This window comes from Apaloderma vittatum, unplaced genomic scaffold (genome assembly GCF_000703405.1).
Source record: "Apaloderma vittatum isolate BGI_N311 unplaced genomic scaffold, ASM70340v1 scaffold16387, whole genome shotgun sequence".
NCBI classification, from domain to species: domain Eukaryota; kingdom Metazoa; phylum Chordata; class Aves; order Trogoniformes; family Trogonidae; genus Apaloderma; species Apaloderma vittatum.
In genome coordinates this window covers 7027-34044 of record NW_009727945.1, presented here as the reverse complement: position 1 = coordinate 34044, position 27018 = coordinate 7027, and the positions used below count along the sequence as shown (strand labels likewise).

At 38.8% G+C, this 27018-nt stretch overlaps 1 protein-coding gene across 1 annotated transcript; it reads left to right on the top strand.

The window, feature by feature from the left end:
- Window positions 1–1906: 1906 nt before the first annotated feature.
- LOC104277306 (short transient receptor potential channel 7-like) lies at window positions 1907–22241 on the top strand (the record flags this gene model as incomplete). Its single annotated transcript, XM_009873906.1, has 2 exons — window positions 1907–2659; window positions 22059–22241. Coding segments are annotated over exons 1-2 (936 nt in total), but the record flags the coding sequence as incomplete, so codon positions are not given.
- Window positions 22242–27018: the final 4777 nt, after the last annotated feature.

The window sequence follows — 27018 nt, the reverse complement described above, 5'->3', positions numbered from 1 at the left end:
CATCCACCGCTTTCCCTTCATCCACTAGGCACCATAAGTCCCAATTTAGCAAAGACACAGTTAGTTCAGAAGTATTTATTTGCGTCTATGGTTCTTACTTGAACTCAGTAAGACTTCAGTACAGGCTTAAAACTTAAACTCTGTCCTGAATAGCCAAGGACATGAGTTCCAGTTTAGACAAGCTCTTTTGCATATGGTTAAATACTTCATTTTGGGCACATGTTAGTTATCCTGATCTCACTGGGACTGCTTCTGAGATGAAAGCAAATTGCTGGGGGTGTTGTGTGTGTGTGTGTGCAGTCTTCAGTAGGAGCTTTCTGTTCTAGATCAATAAAAAAGGGGTGAACTAAAACTATAGATGTACATGTATACGTCAGGTCCATAAGAAAAACTACCTTGAGAATTCCTGTGTCCTGGCACTCTGTTTTCCTGTTTTTTTTGCTTGATTCTACTGTTCTTTTCTTACACATTACTGAAGGCAATGTATCTACTCGCCTTTGTGTCCTGGTACCTTCCCTTGTCGTCATTTATGACAGCACATTCAAACTCCAGTAGTATTTTCTTAGAGCAACACATTAACTTTTCATAGACTGAAGGTCAAAACTGACTTGGAGAACAGATGGAGCATGGAAGGATGAACCTTTCCCACCCACTGAGCATTAACACCTGCTTATTTGTTACATCTGCCCACTGCAGCTTAGAGGTTCCTGAAAATTTTACCCAGGTGATTTAGGACTTACTGTTGGACTGAGTGCAAATGTTTTTCATGGCAGAAGTGGTTTTTTTACCTTTTTATTCAGGCTGCACATTCTGCGGTCTTGGGATGTCAATTAACCCCATGTGCTTACGCTCTAAAAGAGAGACTATGATTTTGCAGAGATGCTACTGCAATAAAATCAAAAAATAAGAGCAACATCAAGATGACACTGAATGCAAAGTGTGAATGTTTAAAATACAGATAGATTTAGGCTTTGAGTTAATTTCATACAAAGTTGTGCTAACTCACTCTTGTGTTCTCTTGTACAGAGCACGGTTTTCTTTGCGGGTTCAGAAAGGTACAAAAAGAATAGTTTGTCTCTATCCCCAAAACTCCAAATAAAGACATTTCAGCCACATAATTAGTGGAAAAACTAATGACTCTTTTTGATCTGCCCATTGTTTGTGGTTAGATACTCGTGTTCTTGTCTTTATGCAGCAGGTCTCTGAAAGATGCTTACTAAGGAGTGATACGGCACTAAATCAGGCGTTATTCTTGTATTTTTGAAGACTGGCCCCTAGATTTGGGTACTTGTATTTAGAGTAGCTGCCAACTGCATTTCAGTGAAAAAATTAGACAGTCATTCATTAACTTCTCTAGATCAGGAGAAAGAAAAATGAAGTTATGTAGCATAAAAAAAACGTGAATGAATAGGTCATTTGCTTGTACCAGCTGAACTTAGCAGAACATGCAATATATTTATCCTTGTTACTGCGTGTTTAAAATTAGAAGTATGTTTTTAACTTTATGAAACATCGTTTATCGGCCTGATGCAAGGTCTACTGGCATGGGGAGTTCTGCTGAGTTTCTGTAGGGCTCACGCCCTTAAGGATAAAACTCAAGAAAAGTAATTCAGATAAGTATTATGTTGTGGATATCTATCCTAAATACTGTGTAATAAAGTTCTGAACAATAAAAATGGAAAGCAATGTGTTCAGACCTTTTCTATTGTTGTTATTTCTTAAATTAAGGATGTGCAGAGTATCCTTGTTGAAATCCAGAAGGAGGTACAAGTCAGTAAGGAAGTTTTCTGTTGTTCAGAAAATTAATCCTCTTTATTTCATGTTATATGATATGACGACTCTTTGAGAATGTATCCAACCTTTTTTTCTGGCTTTCTGCAGGTTGAGAAACAACAATTATAAAAACATGCATCGAAGGCACACAACCCTTCGGGAGAAGGGCCGGAGGCAGGCCATCCGGGGCCCTGCCTACATGTTCAATGAGAAAGGCCCCAGCCTGACTGCAGAAGAGGAACGCTTTCTTGATTCTGCAGAATACGGCAACATTCCTGTTGTGCGAAAAATGCTGGAGGAATCCAAAACCTTGAACTTTAATTGTGTTGATTATATGGGACAAAATGCCCTTCAGTTAGCTGTGGGGAATGAGCATCTGGAAGTGACAGAGCTCCTCCTCAAGAAGGAGAATCTTGCTCGAGTTGGAGATGCCCTTTTGTTAGCCATCAGTAAAGGATACGTGCGCATCGTAGAAGCAATATTGAACCATCCAGCCTTTGCACAAGGACAGCGTCTCACACTCAGTCCCCTTGAGCAGGAACTAAGAGATGATGATTTTTATGCTTACGATGAAGATGGAACTCGGTTCTCCCATGACATTACCCCTATCATACTTGCTGCCCACTGCCAGGAGTATGAAATTGTTCACATCTTACTTCTAAAAGGCGCGCGGATTGAGAGGCCGCATGACTATTTTTGCAAATGCAATGAATGCATTGAGAAGCAGAGGAAAGATTCCTTTAGCCACTCTCGATCGAGAATGAATGCCTACAAAGGATTAGCCAGTGCTGCTTATTTGTCTCTTTCCAGTGAAGATCCTGTCCTTACTGCTTTAGAGCTAAGTAATGAATTGGCCAGACTAGCCAACATTGAAACTGAATTTAAGGTAATTTAACACTGTGCCTTTTCCTTCGGGCTGAATATATTCAGAGTGGGATATGTTTTACATGTTTGATCAAGTCTTGGTTTGCTGTTTGAGGGGGTGAGGGAGGAAATAGAAGCTACAGAAACTGCTTGATGTGTTCATGATGCATCAATTCAGGTTGCTGTGCATTCTCCAGTAAATAAATACTTGGAACTGAAAATTACCTATTATATCAGAAACATCTTTACTTGGAGTCTTTGTGTTGTACACTGTGATTGCTTAGAATTTATGGTTTCTAGCAGGAATTAAAATTAGATTCTTACAAGAACAGAGACTCCTTTTTTTTTTCTAAGAAAGGTAAGGTTTTTTTAATTGAGCAATCTATTTTGGAGACAGAGTTCTAGAGATTGATTCAATAGCTTAAGAATCCAGTACATCTAGTTCTCTTACAGTGATAAAAGGTATAAATTAAGCAACTTTGGTTCTCTGTAAAATAATTTGAATTGCGTTGCATCTTAATGGTTTGGTACTGCATCTGTATGTGATGGATTTAATGAAAAATGAGGAAAGAAATGAGCAAGAAATTGTTATGAAGTTTATCATCATGCCGAACATAATAGTGGAACTTGCAGAACTCTCTTACAAGCTATTCAAGATTTCCATTATCATAATGAATTTGTAAATGTCCAGTGCCTTTTGCATTCTTTCTCTAAGTCATTTACGTGACATAAATAGTATTGTCTCCCTTTCTAAAATAAATTAGTCACGAAAAGGCTTATTTTCAGTGGCTCAGTCATCAACATAAGACTGTTTTCTGATGTATGACTATTGTGCAGCTACAATCACAATTGGTGGCACTGGGGTAATATATGTTGTGAGTAAACTGGGGCAGGATGCTTGCCAGAAATCCATAATTTTTAATTTAGAAAACTATTCAGGTGTTAAAAGATCCATTTCAGGATTTGTAGCTGTATGCTTTCCAATTTAAAAGTGAGAAAAGAGCATGCTCTCAGTCCATCGCCTTTGAAACTCTGTAGTAAGTCTCTAACAGGAAAAATTACCCAAAGTACTGAGGGTTTTTTTGGCAGTAAAATGAAAGCAAAATCTTGCAAACTCTTTTTCCCCATGTGAATCAGAATTGCAAGGACACAATAATTTACAAGGGAATTTTTACTTGCAAGGCACTTGGTCCTAGTGAAGCAACCTAGCTGGCTTTGGTGAATCTGGCTGCTTGAGTGGGGATTACTCCAATGTGAAAGTGCTGTGGGCTCACACCCACAGGTAATAACATTAATATCACATTAATGTTCCACCTTCTTTTCAGTAGAAAAATGTATATTGTGTGGAGCAGGAAATGCCTCAGTATTGTATGCCTGTCTGTTCTGATAAGTGTCTTGCTGCACAAAAGTAAATCTATTTCTACAAGAATCCCTCCTTTTGTTCATATACCTGTCAACGTGGTCTAGACTGGCACTGGCAGGTCCATTAATCCTGCAGGAGCAAATAAGCAATCAAGTGTTAAGTAGTCTCATGGTGGTTATATCTCCCTAGCACTGGCAAATGAATGTGAGTAAATCAATACCAGAAAAAACATTAGAAGCCCTTTGCCAGATTACCAAATTTCCAGGAAGACTTTCCAATTTCATTGCCTTATGGGAAGGTTCTGTGCAACACGCATCTACACGTGTTGGTAGTAGAAGTACTCATGCCTCTGGTTTACTTCAGAGTTGTCACTTTCCTTTCATATATTAATGCTTCCAGAAATAAGAAACTTCTCAAGAAGAAATAGAAAAAAGATCAGATGTATGTATTTATGCAAAAATATTTATTCTTATTAGCATAATCAGTGTGATGTGGAATAAGGTATTAAAACAGTAAGGGTTTTTTTCACAGTACATGACATTTTGAGAATTCATTTCCAGAAAAGAACTCGATTGCTGCAAATGTATTTAAGAAGCCCACAAATGATGAAAATTTATGAAATCAGACAACATCCAGAGGACCTTTTTTTGTGCCTAAAATAATAATTTCCTAGAATTTTTAATATCTATTGCTAAAGTTCTGTAATTACAATTGGTGCTCAACCAATTTATAAAATTATCACTTGGGATTATTTCAGAATAGTTATTTATATGCAATATTAGCAATACAGTTTTCAGGAAGTACAAAAAGTCCTTGAAAAGGAAGGACATGAATAAGGTTTTAATAATGTAGGTGGACAAATAGTAATTAAGTAACCTCTGAAGAAACTCCTGGCATGAACTAATTAAAATATAAATGCAGTGCCTCTCACCTGCTGCTTGCTGCACTAAATCTCTTACACAATAGCACCATTCAGCATGTCAGACTGAGAAGCAAGTACATGCACTGTGTTTTTATAGAACATGAATTTTTTTTGGTGAGTTACCTCATTGTACAGCTATGAAAGGTGAAACAAAACAGTTGTGTGAACAACTTTAAAGGAGAAAAGTTGCATTAGCTGTGGTTGGCCACAGTTTGAGAGAGACTCCAACGGAGATTCCTAGGTGAAAGTCATTTTATCCATTCGTTTTTACAGCAGTAGAAGCTGAATAGATTGTTCTCGCCCTAAATTGCTAAGATTCAGTCACACACTGCAGTTCTTAAGAAATGTCTTTGCATAAGCGTTGCACATCACAAAGTAGCATGGGAGTGTTATTAAGGCAAAAATGGGAGTCTAGACACACGTTAGCTCACACTGCTGGCCTGCAGCAGCCTTTCTGTTGACCGATCAATAGGTCTTTAATAGCAAGAGTAGATGTTCTGGCTATCAGTCTGGAGTGGCTATACTGTCCTATCGAACTCCCTGCTCCATGTGTTGATTTTGGCTCAAAAGCAAGGCCAAGATGGTGAGCTACTCTGTGGCTTCCCACATGCTGAAAAGTATAATAACAGTGGAGACCTGGAGCTAAAAGAAAGAGGGAAGCTGTCAGAGCCGATCAATGCCGATGGTTTTACTGCAGCAGATACTCCATTGGGTAAATCGGTGATTTTTCGCTGAAGCTTAGATGAGGATCTGTCCTAGTATTTACAACGAATGTATAGTTTGGATCAATGCTGCTGTGCCATTATTTCAAGCAAGTGTCAGCTTTTGTACTGCTTATTGAAGAGGAGGGGGAGGGGAAAAGTGGAATAACGTTACATTCACATAGAAGTAATTTCACTTTTTCCACTAAATTCTCTGGGGTCAAAAGGTTACAGAAAGAGTTTTCTTATTAATGGGAGGAAGCAAATCACTTTGAAAGATGTAGTCCACAAATCTAGAAATAAATAATCCCCCTTCCTCAAATTAGATGAAAACTATTGAACTACTTATTTCTACTGAAAATCCTAGCAAAGTGATTGCATTAAATGTCCTGGCAACTAGCCCAGAAATGGGGTGGGTAGGAAATCCCTCAGAGGTGGATTCCTGAAATTTCAGAAAAGAGAGAACTAAATGTCAGAGTCGTTGTGTATGTCTGCGGGTCTTTATACAATGATACGCTTGTGTATTGGAGGCAGACCAAGTTGAAAACAACAACTTTAATTCAGTGCTTTTCCATTTTTCTATATAGCATTTGAAAGCTCAAAATTAAGAACCAGTTCATGGCTTTCTCATTCTTTCCAGTTCCCATTTTGTTTTATCTCTGCAGCAAGGACAATACAGATTTGGGGCCTGATTTAATCCACTGAATTAGGCCCTTGGTGTGTATTGCCCTTGGAAAAATAGAAAAAGAGAGGGGAGCCATCCTCCTGCTGTGGACTAGAGGGTTCCTAGCTCTGCTAGGCTGACACTGTATGTTTTCTCCATCCAAACAGCTTCATATTTTAATCACTGGCTTATTGGCTGTTTTCCACAGCCAATGGAGAGACTACAAAACCTGTTAGCTTTGTACTATATTTCTGTTTTAGTTTTACTTTGTTTTTTAATTGAAATAAACTGCTTGGTTTCCTGAACAGTTGTGCCTGCATCCTGCAGAAGCATGGTCACTACTGAAATGTCACCTTGGAATTTAGGCAAATTATAGCTTAATACCTCCTGATCAGTTTGTCTGTATATCATATTGTCTTTAGGTATTTTCCAGCTTCTTGGTGTTAAACACTAAACTGACTTTAAAAGGAGATATTACATCTCTGAAGCTACTGGGCCATGCTGTGCTTTTACTCAAATTGAAATAAATCTATGTACACTACTATTTCTTTCAAAGTTGGCAGACCCTGGGCCTGAGTCATAAAGCAATTAATCCTGCTCTCATCTACCAATGTATTCTGTTTGTTTTGTTCATTTAAGTAAGCTCAATGTCATTTCCAGTATGGATAACATAGCCAGGATTTGTCCATATGAACAAGTCATCACCCATGAGCCAGGCTGATGAGAATTGCTCTCCCCTTTGGTCCAGAGAAATCAATCTTCCCCCCATCAGCCAGGTGCCAAACCATGTGCAGATGTCTTCACAGTTACCAGCTGTCCACAGGTGACTCATTTCTAAGACTGGAATATTAAAAGCAAAGTCAAAGGAATCATTTTCATATGTCCATTGAACTCCTTAGGAGATTATATTTCCTAGCTAGCAGTCTACGGGAAGTGCCCCTGCATCTGTCTTAAACAGCCTTATTAGGATTAATATTACTATCCACCACATCCTGGAAATAGTGAGTAAAACACTGGGTAAAAGCTCTGTTCACATTTTTTTTAAAGCTGTGACTCTGCACTCCTGTTTCTGGTGAGGTTCCTCTTACACCCAGGTCTGTTTTACAGTCTTGCACGCTCTCAAATTAGACTACATGCTTGCGAAGAAGACAATCAGCCAATTCATTCCATTTAGCAATCCAGACAAATTAAATTATAGATTTGCAAAGGAAGTTATGAAAAGATCTCACAAACCGTAAGTGGCAAATCAGACCCCAGCCCCTGCTGATTAAACTCTTACCAAAGGCATGATCAAAACCACCACCTGGAAGACATATAGTGCGTGGTCTTTGTTTACCAATCCTACCAACGTTGTCAGTTCATTCACTACAGCGTAATAGGTTTTGTTTCTCAGTTATATGCCTCTTGCTGTCACTTTTCTTTCAGCTGTTGTTTTCCTTTCTTAAAAAAAAAAGTGTTGGTACAGAAAGCAGACCTTAGCTGTGAGCCTGCTCTTGTTTGCACGTGAGCTCAGCTGGCCGATGGACTGTAAATGGCAGCTGGGCTTTTTCTGGGGAGGGATGGCTTGCGTGGCAGCAAGTCAAGATGCCTGTAGAAATCTGCCTACTAGGAACTGTTTGTTGTTTCTTTGGGGCTACAGCAATGTAAAAGAGCTGAGGCTCAAATCACTAAATTTTCCTGATGCTGAAAGAGTGGTGAAACAGCTCTGGAGGCTCAATGACTTGTACCTTTTAGGGATGATCTGGCACTCCTGCAGCACAGCTCTTGCTCCAGGAAGTCAGCCTCACTTTTTTTTTTTACTACCTAGATATAAAATGTTAACTTCACAGGATGTGCTTTGCCTAAGCTTTTTAAGAGAAATGACCTTGTAAATTTTCTCGGCATTTGTCTTTATCTCTGCAAAAAAGAAATTGGTACCAATTCCTGCACTTTGAGAATGACATGGTACTGCTGAGGCAAAGCAATAAGCCCTGACATACTTGGTTATATGTCCTTGAGAAGATGCAGCTTTTTAAGATTTCTGACTCTGCAGCACTGAAGAAGACCTCTTAGCCTCTTCATTTCTTAGGCCATCTGCAAATCATGGGTATTGCTGGGGATAAATACATCAGAAACTAAATCAGAGATTGTAAACTACTTCCTTTCCCCATATTAAGTTCTATACTCAATGAAATTTTACTTCACGGGAGAAGACTAACTCATTAAATAGAAAATAAATAGAGGATTTTATGTTTAAGTTTTTAAGAATATAAGAGAGGCTAGTAATAAATATAGAGAAAATAGATAAAAAAATATGTGAAGGGCTAAGAAAATTCGGGAAGAAATTTGACTTCAAAAGCTGAACTCTGCGGTCCTGCATGGAGTTTAAAAGATCATTATTAGACTATTGCTTTTTGAAATGAGTGTTAAGAAAACAGTAAGGGCCAGAAATAAAATAGGAAGGGGAAATATTTTGTGAGAATGGAGAACAGCAATGGACTTGGAAAGAGAAAACACCATCAGGCTATAAAACAGTAAGTCTGCACTTAGAAACTCGGCTTCATACTCAAACTGAACAAACTCTTAGAGTTGTTTGCTCTCGGGACTGACTGATTGGAAATAGCTCCTGAACCTCGTCTCCCATTAAAAGAAGAGCTTGTCATGGGAACCTCCCTAATTAGCCTCATGAACACTCTTGTAAATCAATCATTTAAGTTTTCTGCTCTGACCTGTTGTTCCTTGGGTGATCCTTTTATCCCTTTGTAATCTCTTGCCTCAACATACCCTGTGGCAGACTTCTTGCTTCTGGTGTGTTTGGGAACATCTTTAATGACTTGTATTTATTCTTTCAATAAACTCTTTGAGGCTTTAGAGTTCTTACCTGGCCTTTCTTTAGATTTTCATTTAATTTTCCAGAATTTCTGTTCTTTTCTATTATTTTTTTTTTGCAGATAGAACTTGCATTCTTTTAAGGAGATGTCTTTTCACTTGTGCAACTTCCTTTACTTTCTGCTGTTCCACTTTGCTGGGTTTTAGGAAGAGAAGACAGAAGGGAACTTCAGAAATCTGGCCTGGTAGGCAGAATATATTCACTCCCTTTAACTACTATTTTTATTTTCTCCTGCACAAGTGTCATCAATATTTCCTGATTTGAAAATTAAACATCACCATTATAAACACTTTTGAGTGTATTGCCTCTTGACAATCACTTGGGGAAACCACCTCTTCCCACTGCATCCCTTTCCTCTGCTACTTCTTCTGACTCTCACTGTTAAAATTCTAGTTGAGAGAGCTGGCCACTGGGTTATTTGGCTTCATCCCAAATAATACCTGATGATACTGGGCTCTGGTGTGCCCGGGCCAGAACATCCCTTTCAGATCCTTCTTGTGTTGCACTTGTTGTAATTAGCTTGTTCTCTGCTTCTCCTGTTGGCTCTGTGCTACTTCAGTACCCTCAGCTTCTCTGCGGAAAATCCCTGCTGTCTTTGAAGCCCTCTTGATATTCAAAGTCAAAAGGGTGACTCAGTTTTCAATTTATTTATTTTTTTACTTAAATATGTGTGATACCAGAGAGAACAAAACTGTATCCGTTGCTAAATGCACTCACGCTGCTAGTGCAATAGAAAGAGTAGTGCATTTCCGTAGAAATGATGAAAGCTGCTATTTCTAAAGATATACTGGTAATCTATAATCCTTTTTTTTCCAAGTTTTTTGGCAATGAACTTTTCCAGGTCAGTCTTTAATGAGAACAGTATATTTTTCATAGAGTCAGGGATGTGGTTTGATTTCTTTCCAATTTAAAAAAGAAGTGTTTGTTCTTTCCTTTCTCCTCTCATCTAAAAGCCAGTTTTCTCTACTGCCTTGAAAACACGTGCATTCAGAAGCTACGACTCTTTTTTTCAGTTTCCACTTGTGCAAAGCAAATTCATAAGCAGGTACAACCAATTATCTAACTCATAATACAGGAAAGAACCAAGTCCCAGCAAGCAGGAAAACAAATTTCCTATTATTAAATTTTTAACTTATATTTGGAACAAATTAGGTATTAAAATAAGAGAGGAAATTAAAAATTATCATGAAAATAGCCTGAGAGGAGGAGAATATTTTTAAGCCTTGTGAAATTTGCTCACTGAATGGGACTAGCTCTGTACATGAGGAACTCATTCACCATGCCTTTCTTTTTCGGAGAAAAATTCACTAATAATAGATGCAACACTGAGTTTGTCTTGAGAGCTAAATTAATTAATTGCAGATGTGTTTTGTATGGGTACGTAGCAGAGACTGTGGAAGATGGATGTGGAGAACCTTTCTGACCTTAAAAAACTCCACCAAATTTGTGATTCTTGTATTGTTCTCCTTAAATATTTATAAATTAAGAAATATCCTCTGTATTTTGAGAGCTGTAATTGTAAGTGCTCTTTCTATGCCTGTTCAGTGATTAAATCATTTTGTGCCTGGCACGTTGCCCAAGCAAAATGGTTTTAAAATGTTGCATGAAAAGAAAATCTCCAAAGCTTTTCAGAGTGGTTTAGACTGAATGCCAAACCTGCCATGCCTGGGGCTGTCTTGAAAAAAATACATTCGTATCCGCGAATGTGAAGGTAAGTTAGCATCTGCCCGTGTCTATTCACAGCAAAGCAGAGTAGTAGATACTGTGATTCACAGCGAAGGGCATAACTCAACCATCTACAACTCACACCTGCGCCTGAAAAGAATAAGACCATTGTTCGTGAGTGTTGTATCTCTAGTGACAGTGCTAACCATTGAGCAACCACAAAATTGGATCCTGGCCACTGCTTACAAGATCATTTAGCCTACTTTGTGGAAGACCAAGTGACATGGTTCTTAAAATCTCGCATCTGACTTCAGTCAAAAAAAGAAAAAGAAAACCTCTTTAGAAGTGGACAAAATATTTTCTGCAGGAAAAGGTTTTCTCTTTGCTTTCCTAGACTAAGAAGTCTATGTCTCTGTTTTGAAAGAGTGGAGGAGAGAAAAGATTCTTTCAGTATGTAAAATCAGAGACCATACATCAGTGTAAGAAAGTTTAGTATTTTAATTAATGCCTTAAAGGTTTTGATCCCCTTGAAAAACTGTCTGGAGGAAATTTTTAGCATCTGGAGATGGCAAGACAGAGGCCATCCCGGAAATATTTGAATCTCCCAGAGAGTACCCTTGGGATACTTCTGTTTCCCACGATGTTACTGCAAGTGAGACTTCTGGCAATGCCAGTTTTCATACCATCAGTGCAATGTTTATTACCCTTTACAGTTCCTTGGGAAGTAATTTCTAGTCCTACACAGTCAAAGATTAACAGCACTGCAACTGCAGTACTTACAGCCTGCCATTTTCAATTTGATTGCACATAACAGCCCTAATACTAGAGCAGGATTCCAGTTTAGGTGAGCAACAGACATAACCATAAAAATATAACATATCATGGAATCCCCTTACAATCATTAATGGGAGACAACAGGTATACTCATGAGCTGGGTGTTTTCCTCTCTTAGCCGTGCAGCATGCAAGAGAAAGTGAGTCCTGGTATTCAAAGGGGTGCACCTACTCAGTGATGGCGCAGAGAGGGCTCCTGCCACCTGCAGCTGGCTGTTCTGGAACTAATAACATGTTGGGCCTTTCCATCCCAGTCACTGACATCCTCTGCAATGAGTACAGACCTTGTGTGACTTTGAGCTTGCCCTTGCCAGTACACTCACAATTCATCTTCGAGAACTTTCTTAGAACACTTACAGATATAAAATGGTGTAGTAATACAATGACTCTTCTTCCTCCCCTCGGTAAGAAATGGTACCAAAAGTGGTTATGCCTTAATGTGCCAAAGGTGAACGCATTTTTCAGGAAGACAAAATCAAATTATTGGTGAGGAAAACAGACAGAAAATGATGCCATCGTGCTACTGTAATATCAGTCCAATACAATATCGGTAAGCTTTCTGTTTAATTAGTAACATCAAATGTCCAAGCATACAGCTAATATCAGCACTGTTTTTTAGGGAATAGTTAGGAGCCAGGCAATTTATTATGAGCAAGATGACTGATTTCCAAAGACGGCTGCTCATTATTCATGTTGGGCAAGGATATCTACTGGAACTACAAATGAGCATAATTAGGATTGTTGCTCTGAATGGAATAATAATACTAGAACAGCAGATGGGAGAATGGAGTCAGGTACGTTTATCCAAGGCACTGTAGGGAATTAATATTGTATTAATGAATACAAATGAAGTAATACATTCTAAGGATCTCAAGTCCAACATTAAAGAGGATGCAGATGGGAAAGGATTTAGTTTATCCCTCATTGTGTTGTTAATTGTTGTTATTGTAGATAATTATAATGAACTTATCCTCACTGCGCCTAAGCAGACTATCCAGTGGATTGTGGATAAACAGGAACGATATACAAACAGTTGTACATTGCCACAAAATGGTGCTAGGTACCTTAGAATCTGTGTTTTTTAGTATTTACGTGATCAAAAATGACAATTTTCCTGGAATATAGTGTAACTTCACACCAGTGCAGCATGGAAATTGCTCTTTGCCAGCTGTGTTATTTCATTGTTGCTATCCAAGCTTCAGGATCTGGACTCATTTTAGAGCTCTAGGATCTGGATTAATTTCAGAGAAACATAATTCTACACTTTTTATACTCATATTTCTGCTTAAGAAAGTGCTACAGCATCACCTCAAAGTCTGCTTTTCTTAGAGAGAGGATGATGTCCATACAGACAAGAGTTCTCTGTGCCAGGAGTTTGCAGCTGGGATTACATTGCTGCTTAGGTGCTGTGAGGACCAGAATTTTATCTACTCTGGTGTTTGTGACTAGTTTTCCAAGGAGTTGTCGTTGCTGGGCATTGGGAAAGGTGGAAGCTGGCTGTCTGAGATCTGGAAGACGTATTGTGATTTTAGTTGTCAATATAAGTTTGATCACAGCTCCCAGTTAAGCTAGTATTCGCTTGCAGGCTGGGTTTAGGAGGAGTCTTTCTCCTGATATGCAAGTGTAGTTTGTAGCCAAAATGTCCATGAGATATGGGAATTTATCTCAGCTTAAAGATAAACGCGTTAACTAAACAGTTGTTTTAAATATAAATGCATCATTTTCCCCGTTTTTCCCATCTGTTTTTGAGAAACATAAGAGTTTCAAGCAGCTGAGCTGAGAAGAGCCACAGAGTTGAAGGAGAGCAGCTAGTGTATTTAGCACAAGGAAATTATTGCATTTCAAATTGTATAGGAAATGTGGATCTTCCCCAGTGGAACTTGTAAAAGACAGATCAGGAGTGTAATAAACATAGGAAAACGCCAGAGAGAAAAAGTATGGGTGGTATGTGAAATGAGGAGCTTGGCCCAGAGGTAACTTTTGAGCTTTGATACATCTCTCACACCAGAGCTGCAGACTTGCTGCCCATCATCTCGTGTGTAAGTGCTCTGTTGGAAACAGAATAGGTAGCAAGAAAAAAAAAAAAGGCTAACCTCAACATTGCATTGGAATCCTGCCCTTGAGAAATGCATCTGGGGATAAAAGAGGAATTCTTTCTGCATGACGATAAAAGTGAGGTTGAGATAAAGGTTCCCGTAATGCACGAAGCATTTGCATTTTTTAAAATAAGAAAAGCTATTTCTCAGTGTCGTGTTCCCACAGAAAGGGCAAGCAAATATTTGAAAATAGTGGAGAAGGATTTGGAGTCTTGCACTTCATCATCATGAGCTTGATTTTACTGCTGACATGAATAGACCATAAACTCTTTTTCAGCAAGAGAATTAGCAGGGTATTATTTTGAATGTATTTTGATAGTTTGTGTTTAATAAAGAGAAGCTGTTAACAGGACACGGGGAGACAGATCCTCTCCTTCACCGAATGTGCCAAAGCATTTAGTTAATACCTCTGTATAGCCTGTCCTGCTTATGTGACACCCAGGTACTTGACAGTTTATCTTTTGAAAGCAGGTGTTTCTGCATAAACATTCAAATGAGCTTGGGAAAATCTGCAAGAAGGTAAAAAAGCAAATTTTAATTAGCTGAGAAATCAAAAGCATGTCATTTATTTGTGATGTGGGTTTGAAAACCAGCTGAAATTATATGAAAGAGAAGTACATCATGCATCAAATGCCATTTTATGCTGAAAAGCTGCTATGCCATTGAGATTTTAAATACTCTAGTTTTAAAAAAAGTGTTGTCAATGAACATAATTTCTAAGTATATTTGAATATCTTCAGACACTTGGAATAGGGTGTTAGTTGTATGTTGAACAGCACTGATGTTTTTGCACACATGTGTGCTAGAGAGATGCGCAGTAATGGTCAGGAAGAAGGTGATGTGGGAAAGGAGTCGAGATGGAGGTGTTCTTATGGCAGCTTGTCAGAGACTATTACAAAAAAAGATTTCACTCTGCTCAGAGTGAGAACATTAAATAAGTCAAGTGATCCACTAATTTCAGTGTAGAGACAGTTCACAGGTGCAGGAAATTTAATTTTAAGTTTCAAATGGAAAAAAATCAGTATAAGAAATTAAAAAAAAAAAGGTTGGACTCATTCTGGAGTTTCTTATGCTAGGGAATCTAAAACTTTTTTTAAAGCATCAGGAGTCGTGTTCAGTCTCAGTCCTTAACTTTCTCCTAGGATTATGTGAATGGATTCCTGGCTTTACAACCTCAAATAATCCAGCCATTAATATTTGATTAAATAAGAAAAAAAAAACATTTTAAAGAATTATTTCAAGGGAATATCTAAGTGAAGTATTTTGCATTTTTCAATGGTTTTATTGATGGAGAGATCTTGTGAAATTTAGTCACTTGTTTTGGTCCCACAGAAGCTATGTTTGTCACGAAACCAAACCATTTACCAGAAGTAATTTTGAATAGAGTTGGTAGATACAGAACAGCTAGAGTGCAAAAGAGTAGAAAAAAACAGGGAGCTGCAAACCTATCCTTTCTGCTGCTTTTTACAGTTCCCACTTTAAAGCTCTTGAGATGGTATTCTTGAAGGTTATGTATATGCCTGGACCTGTGAAGGATGCTCTAAAAGCACAGTAACAAATTTGAAGGGATTCTCTTACTCCACCACAGAAATCATTAACGCCATCTTGGTCAGCTTCTTTAAGGATTTGATATATCTACCAGTCAATAGGTATAAGACAAAATCCAAAGTCAGTGGCTTGATTGACATCTTACTGCTGTGTCCCCTTGTTGAAGGGATATGCTGTCACAGAGGTCACCTTCTGTGGTGCATATGAAGAGATGAATTGCAGCTAGAAAGCTTAACCTTGAGGAGAAAAAAAAGGCACCAAAAAAAGGTTCTTACGGCAAATCAATCAGTGCAACTGCCAATGAAATCCTTGTAATGATGGAAGGGATGTTATTTTCGTGGCTCATTGCAAGGCACACAGATTTTTGTCCTCAGTCAAGGTGTTACTATTGTTTTCTGGCCTTCTTTGGCCAAAAATAATGTCAACACAGGCAGCAAGGTCCATTTTGTCTCTTTTACTGGACTCAGCTCTTGGTGTCTCCTGACAGTCCCTCACAGGATTTGAAATCCCCCTTTGCCTGGAGGCACTGTCCCTCTGCTCCCCCCTGCTGCAGCCTGGCTGTCTTCAGAGAGAGAACAGTTTGTCTTGGTTTAGCTTAGAAAGGTCCAAATTGCTTGGAAAGCAACAGAGACATGGTTTTGAAATGTCAGACACTTGCATTTGAACATGTTGCTCATTGTGTCATGCTTGTTGAGGGTGAAAAAGTCGAGGTCTGGATCATTGAAAGAACAAACCAGCAGCATCTGTTGTTACCTTCAGACACAATGAGCAACATGCACCTGAGTAGTGAACTGTTGTAAATGTGCACTTGGCTTGATTTTCAGAGGCATGCCCACTGAATATGACACAGTACACTTAAAACTTAAAAAAATCACTGAAGTTCTGCCTCTTAAAAAGCAAGAGAACATAAACCAACATGATGTTTTGCGTTCTGGAAAATTAACTGTATAGTTTTGGCATAGTCTATGCATGTAGGCATTTAGTCTGGAAACAACAAAAACGCACTCAGCTGTATTCAAATGTGTCAGCAGTTATGTGCACAGTTGATAGAGCTGTTTGGAAAGGTTATTCAGTGCATTTCAGAACATAACGTGAGCAGAGCCCGTTCTTAGCATCTCCTCTCCTTGCCTTCCCTCCAACTGGCCTTGTGGGTTTTTTCGTTCCTAAACATATGGCCAGTCACAAACAGTGTAAATACCCAGAAGGAAATTTATCCAACAGCTTGTAAATTGGCTTTTGCATATTTCATGTGATATCTAAGTGGTAAACATGTATAAGCATTTTGGGTATTTGACATGATGGTTTATTTCAGCATGTAATTTCAAATCTAGCATGTTATATTACTGACTTTCTGTCCCCCTCCTTTCTCTCCCCTTTGTTTTCTTGCTACAAGTATTTTTTGAGGATAGTTTTCTGTTCATATTTACAGAATTACTTCTTTTTTTTCTCCTTCTTCCTCTCAAAATGCTAATCTAAGCAATTCAATATTTCTCTTGATTATCTGTGTGTATGTGTGATGAAGCTTAAACACAAAGAACCAAGAGCTTCAAGGAAACGTAGAGGCTCCATGCAATGTGCTTACAGCTTTCATTTGCATAGCAAATTTAATGACACCCAGAAATGCCAGCTTTACTGCCGGGGACACAGCTCCTTCCCTGCTCACAGAGATGAGGTTGGATTCAGCAGATTTGTGCCACGCAGAGGCTTTCTGGGGCTTTGATAGCCCCAGTAACAGATGCTGGGCATTCATATCCATTAGTTCCAGAAGTCTGGATTTGTGTGGAAACCCTCAAATTCCGGTGAAGTAGATTCATAGAACAAATGATAAACCACGGGCAGAGAAATGGTGGCTTTAATACACAGTCATAATCCTATGTTTCTCTCCTTTTCCTTCTTTTATTTAGAAAAAAAAAGATATATATTGATAAGCAGCATTAGGTTATGCTTTTTTATTTTTCCCTAGAAAAAGGTCTGTAGATTAGATCATTCTGAGCCAGACATGTGGTTATATAGTCAAATGGAAACTCATGTGTGATACTAACTTTTCTGATCAGAAGTCTGACTCTGAAGCTTTAGAACAGGCTGACAGAACCATCATTTGTATATAGAACAGCAGTAAAAACTGTGAAACTTGTAATTATCTCTGCTTAGAATATCTGTTAACAGGTTGTGGTTCCTGTCCTGGCCTTCATGGGTGTTATTTGGAAGCAATTATTAGAGTGAATTTAATTAAGTGTCTTAAATGATAACTTATGGAAGCATTGTCGTGAATAGTGCTCTTATACAGTTTGTTGTGTATTCATGTGCCATGCACTGTCCTCTGTCCACTTCCAGCAACAGCTGTGCAGTGAATAATCTATGACTACAACCAAAAAAAACCTGCAGAGAGTTGCTTCAGTTCTTCATTAAAACACATACTTGCAAGTATTTTGTCAGCATCGTCAGGAGTTAAATGTAAACCCAAGTGTATTACTGAATCTAGGACTGGGATGGTGGTTTGTGATTGCATATAAAGTTGTTTAATCGTCTTCGTTTTTTAACCTATTCGTGTATCTGGTGAAAATTCATCTACACTGGGGGATTCAGCAAATCCCAAACCTGCTTGCTATTTGTTGCAGAATCCAGGCCAGACATCTCTATGTGCCACCCGAAATGCACCTGCAATGTCGGCATCTCAGGGGGAGGCTCCCATGGATAAAGTTCCTTTCCAATCTCTGACTGTGATTGCTTTTTAAATAGTGGCTTTTTTTCATTAACTAGCCCAGATAGGTTGCTGGTCTTACTTTTTCTCATTTTGCTTAACTTTCACATCCCTCTGACCAGAAACAGCTCTTTTCTGAAGAAATCTGGGTGGTTTTGAACAGATGTGGAGACATGACAGAGTTCATTTAGAACATAATCAATAGATAATAATAGGGTACTCAGAGAAATTGCAGTGAATGACAAGTACCATCAGCCTTTTCAAAACAGCAAAATTAGACATTTTTAACTCCACATGCACAACAGTGTTAGAAGAAGCAGGAAATTACTAATTTGGAATCCTTTTATTATGTTCTAGCTTTTAAAAAACGATATTGTAACATTCTCAAGCATTATCCTGATCTTTCTCTGCTCTCTGTCTCTATAGGAAGTAAAATACTCTTCCATGTGTTATTTGAAGCATGTTGGCTTTCTCATGTTCTTAGTTCTATTATTCTTCTTCCTCCCTGAGGCTTGACATTGGTCAGCCTGTCAGGATGAGGCTCCAGCATCCCTCATGTAAGATCTGCTATTTTCATTACTGTAAAGAACTGTCTGTTTTATGAAACTTGTAATCCTCAGACTCCTGTGATAATCGGAGGTAGGTAATCAGAGTATGGGAAGGTTTGCATTATTGTCATTGCCTGTGCCCGTTTTTGCAACACTGTTGAGAGGTCTGAGCTGGATTTTGTGTCCTCAGCCTTTGAGATTCTTGTTGTGGTGGGAGGGAGGACCCTTCCCCTGCAGCCCACCCATGGTCAGGCTTACAACCATAAACATCTTTAGACTGTGAGAGTCATGAGGTGCCTGGTTTGGGGTTCAAACCTAGCTGGCAGAGGCAGTGTTGAAGTGGGGATTGGTCTTTCACATCCCAAGACACGGTGGTCATCTCTCCTTCTGTCTCCTGGCAGTTACCAAGAGTCCTCAGGGTTTTGATCTTCAAAAACCTTGGTGTGAACAAAATAAATGTAAATGCATCCTGATTCTTCTTCACCTCTTCCTTCTGACTCTTCCACTCCTCGATTACCCTTGCCCTGGGGCCACAGCCTTTTGTCTGATGCAAAAGCAAGCCCCACCACTGTCACAGTACTCCTTTGTGCAGAACATGTGGGATCTCAGATGCTTCCAGCTGTGTGAAATACAGGCAATTTATACAACCCTGGTACATGTACCAATATAGCTTGCATACCACTTGTAAATCTTGGCTTCCTTGAGTTTTTTATAGTGTGTCATGACTTGAAGTTCACTGTTTTATATGCAGGCAGGTCATTTCTGTTTGCATCATCAAGGCTACACTATGCAAGTCAGGGTCAGAAGGAGCTGGCTGTCAATCTGATAATCTCAGTTTTCAGTAAAAAATTGGCAAAGAAAGGGCGCTTGCAAAGGGAAAAACAGTGACATGAGAGTCACTGAGTGGCTGTGTTCTCACTGTTGGACTGAACAGGATTTCCTACACTGACTGTGAGCACTAAGGAAGCCAGAACAAAGGTGAAAAATGCTTTTATAAAAGGGATCATCAGAAAAAAAAGCAGGTTCGGTGATCACTGAGGCTTGTCTTAATACATGAGCAAAGTCTCCTGAGAGCAGTAAGCTGCTCTCCTCACTGCATTCCCATTGGCTAGAAGATATTTTATTTTATTTTATTTTATTTTGTTTTATTTATTCTTTATACAGCCTATATCTTGGGTAAGTTGTGCCGCTGCTTGCGGCTACTTAAAAATTGAAGTAAACAATTGTGAACAGAAATATCATTCATAATCTCTGCAAATGTACAGAACCAGTAAAAACATTAGGCTTGGAGATGTGAATAAAGTTGCATCTTGATAGAGTTTGCCAGCTGGGAGCCTGCCATTTACAGTTGCTTTCAAAGCACTTTCCTAGTTGCTAACTAAACTGCTCTCCTTAAAGAAAGCAGAAGAGGAGAAATAATCTGAGCTAATACATACTGGTTGCTCAGATGATGCGCAAATGTTGATGAGAATTACCTAAAATGTCCTGGTTAAGAGATAAGCTTGTGAACTTTGCAAACAGTACACAGAGATTAGTTGTTTTGTTGATTTGTTGGTTTTTTAACCTACTGGGCTAATTATGTGTCTCCGTAACCTGTGGCAGCTAGGCATTTCACTCGCAGCCTACATCTATTTTCAGATGATCTATATTTGTTCTATATTTGATGTCTTTCACAATTTCTGTAGTTATTTCCAGGTGGATATTCTCGTTTGGGCATCTATTCTCTCAGTGAACAGACAGGCTGTCTATTTATTGAAATCCATGGTGAAGATTAAAGCACAGAATCGATTAGGAGTGCTTTGAATCTGCGAAGTTCAACCTGTCTTTCATTTACATTTCAGGCCTTACTTCACCCCCTATGTGATTACATTCACTCTACAAACCCTATTCCCACAAAATATTTAGGTAATAGATTTAGATGCAAATGTACAACCATTTTCTGTCTGAAAGTTGAGGGTGTCTCAAACTTGAGTGCACTAAATTGGCACATTTATAGAAGTCTTGGTGGCCCAGTTTCCATGGGACAGGCACCTGTTCTACCAGAGATAAACATCTACTTGCTGTATTATGTCTCCTTTTAATGAAGATTTGAAGTTCTCCATTTATGAGCCACACATCACAGCACTTGAGGAAAAGAAAAACACAGGTTTCCACCTTTTTGACAGATAAGAGGGCATAACCAGACAAGTTCCACTTTGCAGAAGGTCTCACCAATGAAATGCAAGCTATTCCACAGCTCTCTTCCTCAGCTGCTTCTTCTAAATACCCATCACAAACAGCATCTTCCCATTCCTGCGAGAATGCTCTAATCCTATCTCTGAAGGGCTTTCTGGTTCCCTTCTAAAAAATTCAAAATTTTTCTTTGCTGTGCGAAAAACTTTGTCATAGTCTTCAGCTCACAGGACAGCACAGTAAGCAAAGCTGGGACACAAACACATTCATTAGAAATAACCTGAAACCTATGAAAAAGTCATGAAACCAATTTATTTTAAAAAGTATTCATTATCAAAAGCATCTCAGTTCTAAAGGGGAAAAGCTGTCCAAAGAAATTTAGCCACCTCTAATAACATCTTATTTCAGACAGTGCTGTTCTACCTGATAAATGAATGTTTGTACAGTGCTTTAAGATCAGTGCCTAACAAGGAAGGTTAATATCTTGTTATGTGTAAATGTTAGAATTAACAATTTAGACAATATAGAAAAGGAGTACAAAGCCAGGTTACTCTTATCATTTCATCAAAGCCAGGTTTAACCATCTTCTTTTTTTGGCTGCTGGCTTAATTAGAAAAGCTGCTGAATTTAATTAACTCATCAGACCTAATTTGAAAAGATCTCTCAAGTCAGTAAGAGCTTGTCTTATGCTTATTATTTCTATTTGTTGTATTGACCCTTTAATATCACCATTTTGCTAGGATATTAATGGTAACCTTAATTGTGTTCTAATTTACTGGATTTACACAGGTGATGGCATTTTGCTCATTTTTCAAGTGTCAGCATGTGAAAATCAATCACAATTTAATTTAAGGCAGTGAAATTGCTCTTCTACCCCTCTATTAAGTCAGCTACATACTATCTCTTCTCTCATAAGTGTAATTTGGATTTACAAGGTGAAATTATTTCGTAAGAAATCACGTTGAGTTTCTGAAGTCCCATTTCCTGGACAAGTGTTATGACAAAAATGCTCCTCTAGATGCTCTTTCGGGACTGTTTAACCAAACTGTTAGATAGTAAATTTGAAACTGAACATGCTATTACAACTATATAACTCATCTGAACATATCTGTGTGTGATACTCCAGTTTGTTGTACTGGTCTGAAACTGCTTGATAATTACTAAAGAAAGAATTACTAACAAGGAATCTAAATTGCAAAATTAAATCAGGTGCTTTCCAGACAGTATTTTTGCAGATGTAACCTTGCTCATAATTGCTCTCTCACCTTTTTTTGTTTGTTTGTTTGAGGCATGCTTTCAAGTGCACAACTAGATAACTAATTTTTCTGTTTTCCCTTAGAATGACTATAGGAAGCTATCTATGCAATGCAAGGACTTCGTCGTGGGGGTGCTGGACCTGTGCAGAGACACCGAAGAAGTAGAGGCTATTCTGAATGGGGATGTGAACATACATTTGTACCCCGACCACCACCGGCCAAGTCTGAGCAGGATTAAACTTGCTATTAAATATGAGGTCAAAAAGGTAAGCTATTTCTTCATTTCTAAGTCATGCTTCATTGTTGTTGCCTGAAAAATAATAAACGAAAGGTAGATTTCAGCAAGGTCAGGACTACTCCTAGTATTTTAACATTTTATGGCTTGATTTGCATTTTCTCACATGCCTTAATATGGAGACGGTTATTTGCAAAGGGCATCTTGCAGCAGGTATGGCATTTATTTTAAAGTGGTAGGCAGGGATACAGAGATGGCCCAAGGAACTGCCCCTAGAGCACAGAGCTTCTCGTACAGGTCGTGACTGTGAATCTTTGAAGAGGTCAGCAAAAGTCATTACCAAACTGAGGGTCTTCCCTCCTTCACTATGACTTACAGGAAGGTAAGGGATGAACCTAGTGGATGCTGTGGCATCTTGGGCCACAAATTATAAAAGCAGACAACTTAGTCTAGATCCTTGCTGTTTCCACATCACCTGTCTTTCCTTCAGACTAAATCTTCTGCTTTGACTGAGGAAACAGCTGAACTCTGCAGAAGTCAGACACAAGTCTCTTGTCTCATCTGTCTGCTCTCAAATGCTCCCTGACCCCTTAGCTCTGATCCTCATCTCATGTTCCCCAAAGCCACTTACAACCATAAAAAAATGCTACCTTTTCCGTAATGTTACAGAAAGTACATAAACAAGATGGAAAGTGGAATTAACTTTTTTAAAAGAAGTTCTGTCATTTTTAGTCAGAATTAGATCGAAACCTCAGAAATCGATTTCTGGTTAACTTGGAATTTTGATTTTATTTTTTTTTGAAAGCATGTGAAAGTGGTTTAACATTGATAAAAAGTGATAAATTCCCAGATTCCACTCTCCTACAGCTCCAGATCCATATTCTAGGAGTTCAGATTTTCCAAAATCTAGAAATCAGAAGGAGGATACGTATTTAAGGAAAAACATGAAGACTGAATGACTTTTAGGGGTATTTTAAACAAATGTTCAGCTTTACCAAAGGATGTTATGTGAATGGAAAATTTGATTCTGGCAAATCCTAGGCCTGGGTGGTCCCAATTAATTGCTCCTACAATATGCATTGATGGAAACTGGGCTCCTGCTACAGGACTCAGACAGCGTTCCAAATTTTCAAGCTAACATCTGCTCTCTCTTTCCCCTCCCAAACCCACCACCTGCTTCAGTTTGCCTCTTGACTGTGCTGCTGTGCTGGCTAGAGAAGGTCTTTTCCTGTTATGAAAGCCATTAATTAAAGAGAACCTTAAAACCCTTACTTGAAATGAATTGCTTTCATGCAGGAGCGCATAGTATGGAGCCAAATATTTCCTCCTAGGATTTTGTGTCTCTGCAGCATTCTAATCCCAAGCCTGAGAATAACATCCCAGTTCACTCTTAGATGCTTTTCAATAAGCTGGGTCAAGTTATTGAAGCTGTTGCTTTGATAATAGGAGGCCAAACTTGCCCTGGTGCTCTTCCAGAAAATGAACACACCTAAAAGGCATCAGGAAATAGTCCCACAGTTACCTGTGGTCTGAGAATTACCATGAAGTTGGTCAAAACCTCAAGCCTTTCCGTTGTATGAAGTCTTCTGCACTATTTTACCTGTTTATTCTTAAAAATACTTAGGTCACCCTTTAGATACCAAGTCCATTACCTGGAACTATATTGCTGTTAGTTATTGAGCTGAACACATCCAACCCTGCTTAGCTGGATTCAGAGGAACAATTCTTCCATTTCTTACATTGCATGTATGTGTTCCTTCTCATAATGTAGAACACTGACCTAAAGCATCTGTGGTAGCTTGATCTTTTATGCATAAATATCTTCCCACACTCGGGAAAGCTGAGCAGCCTTCCTGGATCACAGCAACTTGTTGCGCACCAATAATAACTGTTAAACTAATTAAAAATCACAGACATGAGTATTGGTCAACCTGATGTTGACTCTCAGGTTAGCACTTTTCAGAATATTCTTTTCAGCAGGCAGTATATGTTTATGTGTAAGATGAACATTTAACTGCTAACTCGAAAGTAAGATAGTTCCATTTCTGGGAGGCAGAGACACGTCCAGATAAATGGCTTTGGTTATTGGCAGTGACGTATGATAATAGGCTGATATTTATCACACTTGCTGAACAAAGAGCTTGTGTTATGGTAACACAGTAATGATTCCCTTAAGAGGCAATACATTTCAAGTGCAAGGCTTTTATCCAGCTGAGAGATATTTAGGCTTATGTATACAAAACCTATGCTTTGAAAGCTATTTTCAATTTAAGAAAATCCAATAACAGAGAGGGGTGAGATGGAGGGTGTACTCTTACAGGTATTTAATAAATCAATTCTTGGGTATATTCTGTAAATTTCAAGTCACTTTTTCAAAGCAAACACCATGACTTTAGGTGTGAGATCGTACGTGACTCTACACTCACCCAGGGATGTGGATGCATTTCCAGTTTTTTAACTGTACTCTAGGACCGGAATGACACAGAAATAGGTGGTGTTTGCCATTTTTTATTGTTCTGGAAGTTTAGTTGACAGAGTAGGACTAATGAAGGGACTACAGCTGTGCCTGCATCCATGCTCCAGACTATATATTTTCATTTACATCTAAAATTTTAAGAAACATTTGATGTTTTAAAAATCTATTTCGACCATTAACTTCTTAATTCACATTTCCATATTAGTACTCTAAGTGCCTACACTAGACTTTCTTGGATGAAAATTCTCAGAGAATCATTTATATTGGAAATTATTATTTAATATCCTTGATTTTACTTTTACAGCTGCTGATGCTGTCTGCATTTTATCACACTTTTAGTTCCAGAATCTGGGAAAGATGTCAAGGGCTCCCATCCTCAGGAAGGAGAGCAATTGAATTTGTAGAGCTTCATCAGACCTCTGCATAGACTTTTAAAATCTTCCTTAAATTTATCTGTTACTTCCTCATCCTCATAAAATCCAGTCACCACAGCCACAGTGTCCAAGAATGGTATTTGTCTTTAATAGTAGCAGCTCCTCTACTACCTCCTGCCACCTCATGCCCAGCTCACACCCCTCATGGAGTTGTCCTCCCTTTCAAAGGCCAATGGCCACGGAGGCCAGGAGGAGGCAGAAAGAGCAGAATTTTGGAACTGAGAGGCATCACATCGCATTTAATGGATTTAAATCGACCCTGCCATCTTTTGCATTTTTCTTCCTGTGTGCCCATCCAAAAATTTTACGGATGTGATTGATGCAACACACACAGCTGAAATTTGAAGTCCTAATTTTGGTTCTACCATAGTATCTTCTTGATTCTGAATTCATTAACTGCATTCCCCAATATGTCACCCTTGACTGGAGGTAGAGTCTGCACCTCCCTGGTGTGTCCAGTGTACATCAAGCCTGCACAGCACAGACTCTGCCATGAAGTCTGCAGTAGCTTTTGGCCCCAAACACTGTGTTTCTTGTGCCTCTGTTGTGGAAGGGAAAGTCCTTACTTGAAAATCCTCAAGTCTGGGAACAACCGGTCCTTGAGCCAACCATTCACAACCCTGGTCATTGATTAGGCTCTATTGGTGCAGGGAAATCCTTGTGTGCTTGTCAGGGCTAAAAAGGGGATTGAAGCCTTCTTACCTCAGTAAACCTGCAACTGGTACCTACAACAGGTTTTTGTCCAAGCCTTAAATGACCTTTCTCTGCACTTTTTTCTGAATGTTTCCCATTAAAATCCCCTGTCACCTCACCCCTTTCCTACCCCCCCCAAAAAAAAGTTCTGCATTCAACTGAAAGGGCACAGTTTTGTTGATCATTGTACTTTTTTCCTGAATTTCCAAAATTTGAGATGAATCTTGGAAAGTCACTGAAGAAAGCATCAAAAGTTCCAGACTTCACTTGTCCTTCTCTTTTCTTTCCTTTTTTTTTTTTTTTTGCAAAGCATACTACTAGCACATATGAGATGCTGGCAAGAAAACAAGTTTAAGACTCTAATGTAATTGAAAGACTTTATATAGAAGGTCGTTTGAGAATTAAGAAACTCTGCTTGTACATATTTCCCAGTAAGGAGAAAGCTAAAATTACAGTAGTTTATGAAGTGGTCTTTAAAAATGCTCTATTACTCTAATTCTCTACCCCTTTTGAAAGACCTAAATAATCAGTCTCTACTCCAGGATTCTTGGAAAACTGCACTCGAAAGCCCTCTGTTCAAGTTTTCCAGAGTAATTTCTCCGTTCGAATTTATCTGTCTTAATGATTCATGATTGCTCGACAATTATTACAATGGAAACAGTTTGTCAAGAGCAAACCAAACAATCTGCAAACATTTGAGCATTTACTGACTCCTGGATTCTTTCCAAGAACTGGACTTTTAGCTCATGTTATGGGATTGTTGCAAATTTGCCGTTGGCTCCCCTGACGTTATTTGGCTGTGCTTTTCCCTTGCACACTCTAAACAAGAACTATTTTCCTTCTCCTCCAGCTGTGCAAGACAGAGAGGGGAGGAAGGTTGGGAGGAGAAACAGCATCAACAGAGTGCTCTGCTGCTCTATCAGGACTATTCAGGTGGTTTTTGTGGATGTTGTATGAGAGGGCTGGGGAATTGTTGCAGCATGAGAGCAAACAGTACAGTGGAGTCCACCAGCTGAAAATGGCAAAAGTAAAAGCAGAGTTAAGATGAAACAGGAATTATTTACATTGGATGTATCTGGTGGATTATAGCCAAAAGTGGCTTCATTTGCTAAACTGAAATTTTGGTCCCAAGGAAAGAAAATAATACAGATCTTTGGCTTCTTGAGCCCAGTCTCAGCTGCTCTTCATGCAGACTTAAAACACCG